This window comes from Nothoprocta perdicaria, unplaced genomic scaffold, assembly GCF_003342845.1.
Source record: "Nothoprocta perdicaria isolate Ctin4 unplaced genomic scaffold, notPer1 scaffold_15, whole genome shotgun sequence".
Taxonomy (NCBI): Eukaryota; Metazoa; Chordata; class Aves; order Tinamiformes; family Tinamidae; genus Nothoprocta; species Nothoprocta perdicaria.
In genome coordinates, this window is record NW_020454649.1 from 2817738 (window position 1) to 2830135 (window position 12398).

Consider the following 12398-nt stretch of genomic DNA (forward strand, 5'->3'; position numbering starts at 1 on the left):
ACATAAAACCAACAAGTTCAATTAAATGACAGATTTTGAATTCTAATTCAAAGGTGTTGATAATAAGGTTCAAAGGTTCAAATAACAAGGTGTTATTTGAAACTATTTTTTCAGATGACATAAAAAAAATTGACTTCTTGGTTAAAAAAAAATAAACCTTACCAAAAAAATGCCTGGTATGAATGACTGATTGCTCTGTATCTTCAGGAACATAATTCTTAGATGTATGTTCATTAAAACACTGTCTAGTAGTCCATTGTATACGGTAAAGAAATAGTTGGAGCAAACTGCAGAACTAAAATCTCTCATTTAATGCATGATTTAATGATTAATACTAAGTTCAGCAGGATTTCTCAGRTTAGAAATATAGATGTGCATTTTGCATGTGTTGGACTTAAACAGATAGGTTGGATCATCAGGATTTTTTGGAAGTTCAGGAGTATCTAGATCTAGAATTCTTCTATATTTATGGCTTAGCAGTTTTAAATATGGATAAAACTATTTTCAATATTTGTGATTTTCACATAAAAAAMCAGCAACAACAACAAAGAACTGAATAAATTATAGCATCATCTGCATATCCAAACTGTGGAGAATAGGCAAAATGAATAAACACTGATGTTTGTTTTCAGCAGAACAAGCACAGTCCTAAAAAGAAATATTGGATTAGCTTGGCCAACCACCATATAACTCAACTAGGAGGAAAAAAAAAAAAAAAAAAAAAAAAAAAAAAAAAAAAAGAGAGACAGAGAGAGAAAAATGAAGGCATTGGAATATTCTTCCCTCAGTGTTTCACTCCTTAAGAGCTCTAAAAAAGCACTAAAACCCCTTCCTTCTCGTCCATTTTTTCCAATATTATTCTTTATCCATGTGTTTTTTTCCAAGTATTATCAAGGCTGCCACATTTGTTGATTGACTTATTTCTAATCATTTTCTTGAATGTATCAGTGGACTGGCTATATAAAACACCACACATGGTGGTTTGTTATTGTTGTTTCTTACTGGATCACAGATTTGCAGTTGTTGATACCTCGTTACTCATATGCTGTTCATGACAGCCTGACCTTGCACATTGGCTACTAATGGCAGGGACTACCCCAAATACGTGATTGAGGCATGTAGATATTAGCTGAATATGCTCAATGACAACTATATCATGAATCAAAACTGAAGAGAACTATTCATTAGCCTCAATTTGTCAGAAAAAGCAGCTGACTGACTTTGTGACGATACATTGAAACTCTTGACATTAGGGGACATTGAATAAAGTTGTGCTAACTGTGCTGTATAGTTACTGCTCTTCACAGAGTCTTCCAAATGGTATGATGTGAAGAGATCAGAAATGCTGAATATGAGAGAGAAAGTAAAGAAACACTCTTGGAAGCAAGAGCATTCTCTGAGGAACAGCTCATGAAAACAGTTTGAGGCCTCAACAAAGCTTAACTCCCAGACAATAATGTGAGGTCCCAGGGAGAAAATGAGTTGCATATTCAGCTGTGGATAAGCTGCTGCATTTTCAGAGGTGCAGACTAGGCTGATACCAGTTTGTACTTTTCCATAATAACCCAGGAAACACMAAGGCACAAGTACGTTCCCAATGGAGACTGAAGATACCTGAGGGCAACAGACTATTGCTTGAATGTAACAAACTGCAAATGGTGAAGCACTCATAGAAATACTCATGGAATTACTTGAATCATTGTGGAGTCAAATGATTTTGCTGTGATGCTTGTTATTCCTAGTAATCTTTTATTTGAGTGACATATAGCTGATTCTTTTGCAAAGATCCAGAACTGAACCAGTGATTGAATAATAAGTGACTAGATACAATAACAGGCCTCAGTTTAGTTAATATCTGGTTGAACTTGACACCAGAAAGCACTATGAAATGTGATCATAGTTAAAAAGAGCCAAATGAAGTAGCAAATCCGGCATGAGCCATTGTCATATAGAGTAACTCCTAGAAGAATAGTAATTTCTTCTTGATAACGCACCAGAAGATTTTTTTTCCCAATAAAACTGCTTATATTCTTGAAGCAAAATTCACTGAAGGTGAATCAGTAAATACAGTAGTCAAAACAAGTAATCTCACGTGACCTGTTATTACCACCTGATGATAAACAGTATCAGTGCCCCATACACTACAAAGGATGGATGGAGACCAGGAAACTTACATCAGAGCTGGAAAGGAAAGCAGCAAGAACCTCAAAATACAGAAGTGACAAGATGACGTTCTTGCACAAAGTAAAAGGGGAAGTTCTTTACAGAAAGCAGCAATCTCCCTGAGGAACTGCAGAAGCAGCTGGTGCAGAATGAAACCACTCACCCAGGGGATCTGCAACCTGGCATTGCAAAGAGGTCCCACTCCTCCTCCCAGAACAGTCTCGAAGTGTCTTAGATACAYCTTACCATATCAATGCCTGAAAACTGGCTAGCTCGCTTGACTCTGAAATCTATATGTTCTGAAAGGATGGGGTACACTGAGCACCTAGTAATCAACTCCAGATACCTAAATAGGATGAAAAAAAGAAAATGACAGGCTCATACTAGGATATGAATGTGTTGCTGTGGTTATCACTGTTTATGGATTTATTTGGATCACATGAGGGTTTTCTCAGTGGGGAAAAAAAAAGATGCTAATATGCTGTCTCCCAGTTGCTGTGCCTGAATTTCCTGTGAGTCAACAGTAATATGATTGTGACTGGTTATGCTGATAAAATGATATGACCTGAGCAATCAAAGTATGAGTAATAAAGTTAGGTAAAGTATCTGACTGGTACTGTTAATAAATTCAGCACTGGTCTGCAAACACTGGATTGCATAGGTGTTTCAAAAATTAAGGAAATATTTAGCTGTTGCTCATACAGAAGCACAGGCAAGAGTATTTTCTCACAATGCATTGCCCAACTGAGGTAAATGTTGCACAGCCAGGTTCAATAGTAGCAGATTTCTCAACAGATAGTAACTGAGGAGTTTCTGGGACCCTGTGCTAATTTGAGTTTTTAAGGGATCAGCATCCTAGAGGAGACCCTGATCCTCTGCATTGCACCAGAGGTGCACTTATGCACCAGGAGAAGAATGCTTGCAGAAAGACTTTTTTCTTGTGATTAATGAGAACGTTTATTTCAGCTGAAATAGCTCTCAATGAAACATAGCTTTTCCCTGAAAGGCAAGCACAAGAGGCACTGACCTCGTTGATGGAGCATCAGAGTGGGGCTTAGGAGAAAATGTTCTAATCATTATAACTGTGTCTAACTTGCTGGGTAACTTACTTCCCCCCACTTGCTCTTTGTTTCCCTTTCTTTACTCTGTGAAATCAGGATAAAATCACTGACTTCTCAGTTACCCCTTCCAGACCAGATATTGTAACACATAAACCTCACGTAACACAAGAAAAAGAATGACTACAAAGAACAAAATCAGGGTATGACCCATTTCACTGGCAGAGCATAAGATTTCAAATTCTTTTTCAAGAAGAACCTACGTTTTTCTTCTCTGACACCATGAAGATCCAGCAGATGACAGCTCAAAAGAGTTTATCTCAGACTAAACGCTTAAGGTGCTAAACGATATATTGAGGTGGGAACACTGCATTTCACCGAGCTTGAATTGTGAAGATGTATTTATTCCCTGTAGTGTATAAAATKAATACATTACATTCTCAAAAATATAGGTTTTAGAGTTCGGCAGCTCAATATGAAATTTCAAGCAAAACATTTGTGTTTTCTGTGCTAGGGGAGTTTTACGCTTTTGCTCCACCCAAGAATGCAAAATGACACTTGTTATTGCAATAGAAGGTGATGTTTTTTCTTTATCAGAGCTACTCTTTTGAAGTAACTGTTCCTGCCCTATTGGGGTAATGTTGAACACAATGGCATCAAGTCAGACTTGTCAGCACACGAGGCTGAAATCAAATGAAAATCACAAAAACATAAACATGAGAATCTTCTTGTCTTTCCAGTTTTCTCTGAGGCCTGGCCCTTAGGAAAACTTGGAGTCTATATTTCATTTTGCTTACAGATGACTAAGGTGCTGAGGGAAAAGTTTACTGCATACACTGGAGTGAATTGTTTATGAGGGGCACTGGCTGATGCGAGGCTACCAAGTGCCACAGTCACAAGCCACAGAAAGATGGCCATGGACTAATGAGGAAAAAAGATGAAGGAAATGGCAAAACAAACAAATAAACAAACAAACAAACAGCTGACTATAAAGTCATTGTACCAAACTCTTTCTAGCACTGATCAATCAGTAAAGAGGAATAGCAACGCTGTGCAAGAGAAGCTGTGGACATTTAAAAGATGCACCTGGATACGAACTGGATACAGAGCTGCTGCAGTGGGACAACCTGAAACTTCTCTGGACTTTCAGGCTTCAAAAGGAGGTTGTGTGGCCAGATGGCCAGCCTTCAGGCTAGGACTGGAAGCCCTACTTTTATTCTGGGCTCCTCCAACTCATTGGGTCACCTTGAGCAAGTCATTTTACATCTCTTAGCATTGAGTTTCCTCTAGGTACCAAATCTTTCCGTATAACTATCTCCAAATGCTACTGATCTCAAGTAGRTAAAGACTGATTATCCCCAGAGGTCTCGCTTAAACCTGGCTAATAATCAGTCTACAACTGGCTATAAGATTCATTTTAAATGTTTTTATATCAAAAGTAGTATTCAGTATCACAGTAGCATTAAAGATTCTGGTCAATTCTGATTTGCAAAGCAGTTTCCCTAATCACAAAAAAAGATCAGTCCTGAATACGAACTTCAGAAAATCGTACTTTGCATGCACAGTTGTCTAACAGGAACCAAGCACTATTGAATGGAAAATAGCTGCCAAGCTTCAGAATTTTTGTAGATAGCATCACACAGTGAAACAGAATGGAATTGCCAGAGAGACAAGGTAAAAAAAAATTTTTTATAAGACTGATACTGAATATGTTGATTTCAGTATAATATACATAACTTATGTATTTAAAGTGTTCCTGTATGTGACAAATTTAGGCATAAGCAATACTTAGCAGCAGCGGACGATAAACTGCATTTATCAAAGACTTATTAGCAAAARAAGCTTTTTTCTACACTTTCATCCTAGATAAATGATGGAAATGAGAAAGGATACGAAAACTGATAGAGGACATCTAACCAAGCAGGAGGAAGAAGAATAGGGAAGTTAGTGAAAGCAAAACCTGGAAATGAATTCAGGCCTCACCCTCAGTGAGCCATTATAAAGAAACATGATTCATTAATAATTGGCAAAAAGTACTTTCCCATAACCTGCCCAGCTAGCCATTTGTATTGCTCATGCAGAGGCTTCCCCCAGAGCATGAGGATGGACTCTGGAAGACCTGGCTGCCTACAGCTTTAATACAAACTTCCTCTACCACTTCCTTAATCTCACTCCAGGATAGTGATATTGGTTCTTATCTGTCCATAAGATACACACTGGCAGATGAAGGTTAGCTCCTCATTACCATTAGAGTAAATCTTAAAGCACTGTTGAACAGCTACAACTACACACTATGGGAAGTGCAGATGCAAACTTATTGGGACTGTGTTTTGAGTGGGCATGCGAGCTCTGCACGCTCCCTGAGAACATCACACACCATGTTGCTGTCTAAGGCAAGCAGGATCCCTGCCCCAAGCTGATAAACCTCCTTGGCAGCGACACAGATCTCAGCTTGGCTGCCCCCGAGGTGGCCACCTAAGCTGGTGCAGTAACGTGTTGCGTGGAGGCTGCGCCGAGCCCCCATGGCACGGCTGCATGGGAACGCGGTGGGAACGCGCTCAGCACCGCTGCCCACACACGCCACTCCCCGCAGCTTTGCAGACACCTACCTGTGAGCAAAAATAACAATAAAAGAGCCCCCTGGGGAAATACACTTCTGAGAACCTGTTTGGCTGCGGGCCGCTCCAACGCACGGCGATGGTGAGACGCACCTAATGAGCCAAGCCTGTGTCGCAGCCACCTTTACTGCTCTGTGCTCTGACAAGGGCAGCCTCCTCTTTACAAAGGCAGATATTAACTGTGTAGTTTGGGATCACTGGTTTCAGTATACATTTCCTACTCAGCTGTCAACCTCTTTTACAACCATCTCATGTTGCTTTTAGTCCAGTATCATTAGCAGAAACAGAGACGGAAGTTTTACCACAGCTGCTCCATGTCTGATATATATACATTTTTTTTTTTTCCTCAAAAGAGACAACAGTGTCTCAGAGCTTCCAACTACTGAGTGTAGTTCAGTCAGCACTAGGAGGACAGAAAAAAAAAAAAAAAAGTACTGTATTTTTCCAATTGTAAATATAAGTAAAATTCAGGTCTTCCCTGTGATTCTSTGAATTGGCGTGGTTCCTTGAGTTCCCATGTATGTAATCGTTAAAATTATAGACTACTCCTCAACTTCGTTAGGTCTTGTTTTCTGCTTGTGCCATGGGGGTTGTAGTTTACTGCACAAAAATAAAATTACTGCATTAGAAAACACAGTCAGTGCTGTCATGTAGAGGAACTGGAAAGTCCCAAAGCCAGTGTGTACAAAAGAGAGCTCAATTACTTTCTTAATCRCATGCGCAGACTCCAGAAAGGACTGCAGGCTTCATCAGCCAGGAAAGAGTCACGGCAGTTTGAACTTTAAATTGCAATTAGCTGAACCTTCAGGCTGGCTGAAATCTTCTCCGAGGAAACCCCCTCTCCGTGTCATGTGCTGCTTCACGTTACTGTCTGCAAGTTCATTCATACGCTGAACTTCTCCTTCTTGTCTTGGGTGGGGTCAGCTCCAGCAGCATGGAAAAAAATCACAGCCAGCTGCTACTGATACTGCTGCTGATGCCTCTGCGAAGAGGCCTGTGATTCGACGGGGAGGAAACAGATAAACACGGAGAGCTGACACAATCTGCTCTGCCAATGGAATTAAGAGCAGCCATGCTGCTCACCGATAACTGCAGTGTCTGTAAGCCTGGCTTTGAAAGGGTTTTCACCTCCTGGGAGCAACAGACACTGTGCTGCAACAGCCAGCRAACTTCTGGCCTAGGCTGCAACATGGCTAGCTGTGAATATCAGTTCTTGATAATCTATGCAAAATGATCCAAACCACAAGATTTATCTCAAAAAAATCCCTTGCAGGCAAAAGCAAAAATAAACAAGTGGGCTGAAGATCTGAGTTTTACTCAGTATCAGCCATGGCATAGTTAGGAGAGAGGTACTGATGACAAATTCCTTAACCTCTGCCTCACTTCCTTCCCTCTGCTAACCTTAAATTGGGAGCTTAAACTAGACTTTTAATCTAATAATTCAATTTAGTGCTGACAAGTGAAATTTGGTTAATGCATGCTCTAGGTTATCAGCTGATGCTAAGCTATTATGAGTTTTGAACTCCATGAATTAGGCTAGTGTGACGTTGTATTATGTTTAAAGCCATCAAGATGGATACAATTGGTTCTGTTTCGTAACTATCATCTTTGTGACACTGCATCCACAGACAATCGTGTGCGTTTAGTCTTGGTCTTAAGAAAAGCAGTTTCAGAAGAGACTTTAGTGGAACACCTTTTCTAGCTCTCTCATTTATGATCCCTTATGATTTCTTAAAAAAAAAAAAAAAAAAGATATGTATGTGAATTGTCTTCTCCTATCTTTACTGTACTTYCCAACATTTATCCATTACTGCCAAAATAGAAATGCAAGAGAGAAGAGAAAGCAAATGGAGAGGCCTTGTTATGGGACCTCTACAATTCCCAAGAACTTTCACATTCTGGGGCTACATTATCATCTCCTCTTCTGACATCATGGTTAAGTAAAAACTACATCTCTTTTTCCCAGCTTCTCTGTAGCGTATTCCACCACCAGTCAACTACATTCAGAACAAAAATTACGCTTTGACCAAAGAAAAAAATAGTTTCCAGAGGTCCTCTACTCCACCTTGTTACTCAGTAGCCCGAACGGCAGTACCCAAGCAGTCCGTTAAAGGTGTTTATCTAATAAAAACAACATCTCTTAGCAACCTATTTCCAAACCTAATTACCGCCACCGTCTAGCTGCTCTCTCTGAACACCATCTCCTTTCCGGTAACAAYATTGCCACATTGCCTTGTTGGCCTTCTGCTTTTTAATCTACCCCTGTCCCACAGGGCTCACCTGTTCTTTTTCCTCCAGCATGTTCATCACGCTCACACATTTTTTTCCCCTCACTTTTCACCTATCTATTGGCCCACTATATTAACCTGACTGCTGCTACCTCTCTTTATTCCTTCTTACACTTGTGGTTGGTATGTATTTGTCTGCTATCATCTCAGATCACTTTATCCTTCTGGCAGCTTCTTGCAGGGGCAGAACTGAGAGTGTGTGTAAATGGTGGTTAAACAACTGCAGCTTCAATGCTGCCTCCCTGTAACAGTCATGGGAGCAGTTCTGGAAGGAGACACACAAAATACAGGGGAACATTTAATTTAACCTTGACTAGAACGACCAGTGGTTTGAAAAGCACTTAATTTAAAAAGCTTTTCTTCACTTCTCGGATGCTGCCTTTCCCCATTAGGCCTCCCTCAGAGGCCTTCCTGTTTGGAAGGCAATGCTGCTGCTCCATGGGGAACACCAGTGACCAAAGAAGCAGGAAACATTTCTCCGGGGACTGTCATCCCCTGTCACGACTTGCTGGCCCTGCCTGGGAGCGCAGTCCAAGTGCAGATACATAACCTGTCCATTCAATGATGACGGCAGTTCAACTGAACTTTAATAAAATCGAGCTGCTTTACAGCTTTGGGAAAACAGCCAAAATACACACTGTGAGGACTATGTGAAAATAAACTAGTACAAAGTGCTTCTTCAAGCTTCTTATTTACAATTTTACAGGACAGATATATAATCTGAAAGGCAGAAAAGTCCCCTCTTCTGTGACTGACTGATAGATATAGTGGCCTTCTTCACAGCTAATACCTTGTGGTGGTCCCATTCTAATTCTCCCTCCTTTTTTTTTAAACTTTCTTTCTTTTTTGTATTTATTTATTTAATTAGTTTTACTGTTTCCTCTAAGTCTTTTTTTAACTACTTCCAGTTTGGGGACCAAAATTCTTAAAGTTGCTTTATGTTAATCAAGGAAAACTTTGGAAGAATATCTTACAAAAATACAATGCCGCGGGGAAAACTGCCATGAAAATACCCATTACGTAAAATGTCAGCATCTGTATTTTCCTAGACTCTGAAATGTGGTCCAGATCCCTTCAGCACCAAAACTTATGTCAGTACTGTGAGTATGCCCCACAGCAGCTTGCTAGAGGAAGGAAGAGACCTTGAAGTCACACTAACAATAAATTGAGGACCTTCTAATTTTGCTAAATTCTATTACAAAAGAATCAAAATTCAGGAACAGACCTGAATTTTGCTCTTCAAGCAACGCATGTTCCAAAAGAAATGGTCAGTGTGCTGCAATGCACAGCAAACTTATTCATTTAAGAAAGAAAAGAAAACCGCCATCAGCCACTCTTTTGAAGTCATTACTGACTACAAAGTTGTGCTGGAATGCACCACATACCAACTAAAATATATTGTAGCTCTAATCTAATACCTTGCTAAGCCATTGAAGTAACTTCCCTGTGGGGCATAAGCTTGACATGTTTTTTGTAGCTGTGTTGAGAACTAGATTACGAGGTTTTCTTTTACGTCTTACTGCAAAAATGTATTATTGCAGAGTAGATCCTGATTTTTTAGGACACTTATTACAACYTAAAAAAAAAGAATAAAGTTAAGCAAGTGGTAAGCGAATAGTTATAAACCTCATGCAGTACACAGATTATGTCAAAGTTTTAAACACACCTCGTATATATTTTATGTGCCTTGCCTACAGTTCCCCCTCCCATTCTCTTTACCCATAGAGCTGCTTTTAGCAAGAGCCTTCGGTCATCACAGAGCCCATTCCGCAGGGAAGCGGCGAGCACAGATGTGCTGCTCCCGACACACCCATTCCCAGCTCCGGACCGGGACCGGCACCAGCACAGAAGCACTTGCTGCTGCGTCCCTTGCCCCTTATACATTTATCATACACGAGTGCAATGCACAGAACCCTTGGGTGACAACAGCAACAAAAAATGCATTCTGGTCGACTCCTGGAACTGCGAGTGGAAAAATAATGTGGAAGGACAATTGTTACCCCGACCACAGAGCGCCTCGAGGCAGCTGCTGCCACAGGCGAGTTTGTTAAAAGCGGCGCCACTTCCCAGCGCTCCGGAGCCTGCTCCGTGTCACACTGCAGGAGCCTGTGGCCGTTCCGGACATAAGGGCTTTATTCCCGCCCCCCACCATTAACGTACTTCATTTTAAATATAAACATTTGAAGTAGATGACTAAACGGCTGAAAGCTCATTGATGAGCAACTGGATCCCGTGGCTGCTTCTGAACAGTTCATTCCAAAGTATTAGCAGTCAACCCTCAGAAAACTTGAGCAAGTCAGAAACAGGCATGCCAGGCATAAAAGCTCTCAAGATTTCAGTCATGGATCACAGCAGTTTTGTTTCTGCTCGGCATGGCTGTAGCCAAGCCTGGTATGTATTAGCTGCTAGTCCAGCCCATGCGAGCCCAAGAACACAGTTACTGTACGCGGGAGCGAGGGGGGAGCCTTTCCCCACCCTCTCTCTTCTCTGCTCTCTCAAACAGAGCCAGGAGAGCAAACTACGCATACAACAGCACTCACATCGTTGAACTGAGCTTTACCAGAGCTATCCTAAATTCCCTAATGCACTTCTGTTYTTAGTTTAAGCTTAGCTTTAATGATGCACAATTCACATTTTATAGATCTAGAATTGCCCTTTACAGRCGATTCACAGCTTTGCTTGATTGTACAGCCAAGGTCGTAGTTCTAACGCATCTCTGGTAACTCTGAACAAATAACAGAACTATACAGAGACAGACACGAGGAAGCTCTTGGCTGTCTGGCTGAATAGCTGCTGCTGGCCAAGGCACAAGCTTATAAGCAATCACAAGAGTTTTAATTCATACAAAACTTACGTGTGTCTGTTAGACAGAGCTTCAGCAAACATAATCCAAAAGTTGCCCAGAAGAACTTGGCCATTTTTGCCTCAGAATTGTTTTTGCAAAACCCAGAGATCCTTGCAAGATGCAGAGAGGAGCGGCGGCGCCTGTTAAGCCGGCAGTCAATGAGCCTGAAGTTTGCTGCACTTTTTATTCTGATTCAAAGGAACTGAAGTAATGACATAACTGGGAGGGGGAAGCTCCATCAAAAGTCACACCCATATTGCAACAAAAGTGACCGAGCGGTGGAAGAAAGGAGGGGGAGGCTGCTCCTCGCGGCGGAGCAGCCACACGCGCGCTTTAAAGAGGCACCGAGCCTCTTCCACTCGCGCCAGCGCCGTATGCAGAGCAGCCTCGCGCGAGTCCCAGCCTCACTCCTTCTGAGCCTTTCTGAGCAGTTCCCACTCYCACATTTGAAGTTCTCCTTGGTATCACAAAAGCAGCAAACAGAAAGCATCACAGGTTCTGAAGCCCGGAAAACCATCTGAGAGTGCCTGAGTGCCTCCCAAAAATATTTTGCTTATTTAATCCTATACATCTATTTCTYGCTTTTTCAGTACAATTTAGGGCAAGGAGAAGTGGTTCTCCGCAATGAACCTTTCTGACATGTCTTTTACCTTCTCCTCTCCCTGCCCCAGCTTGAATCTGGAGGTAGGTACATCAAGGCACATTCAGCCCTYGACTTCCCTGCAAAGGCTGCACCAGGGAAAGCAGTAGCTAATGCCAGTGCCAGCAGGAATACTGGGGAAACTAGGGACTCTGGTCGCATGTATTTACAGTGAGACACAGGAGGAGTTTATTCCCAATTCCCCAAAGGAAGAAGCAGGAGAACATACAGCAGCGTACGTTCAAACAAGCTCCTGAGGGCCACGTGTCCACAGGTTCTGTGTGAGTCTGGAGCTACCAGAAGATGCCACCCGAAATCCCTAGGGAGAACCTAGTGAGACCCTCAAAGCCAGTGCAAGGCAGGGGGAGGCACGCGGGTCGTGTGCCTAYGGGATTTATCATCATCCAGCCTCGCTTCTGAGCCCGGGAATGACGGCAGTGGTTTGCGAGAGGYGGAATTAGGGGTTGGTCAGGGATCACCAAGCGTTTTACACTGCACCTTCAGCAGCCAGCGCGTGGCGATGACTGACAGTCAGTCATGCCCTGCTTCCCGCCTCACTCAGCAGCGTTGGAAGGAAAAGCACTATATCATATTACCATTGTGTCGGTCCTCCCCCTTTAAAGATTTTTTTTGTCATTAATTTTTAATCTCTTTTAACACAAACAAGGGAAAAGTACTGACAGGTTCTCCCAGCCACAAGAACTCCACACAATGGGGATTTCAGGACTTTGGCTTTTCTTTAACTTTTGTCTTAAAGATGGCTGGTTATCCTTTCCTCAGCCAGCC

At 41.8% G+C, this 12398-nt stretch overlaps 1 protein-coding gene across 1 annotated transcript in view; it reads right to left on the reverse strand.

Annotated features, from left to right (window-relative positions):
- CD44 (CD44 molecule (Indian blood group)) overlaps positions 1 to 11134 on the reverse strand; it is a 52454-nt gene extending 41320 nt beyond the window's left edge. The window contains exon 1 of the mRNA XM_026034769.1: positions 10982 to 11134. Coding sequence (XP_025890554.1) covers positions 10982 to 11045 — 64 coding nt within the window. The 5' untranslated portion in view covers positions 11046 to 11134. The remainder of the gene's footprint in view (positions 1 to 10981) is intronic.
- Between the last annotated feature and the right edge of the window lie 1264 nt (positions 11135 to 12398).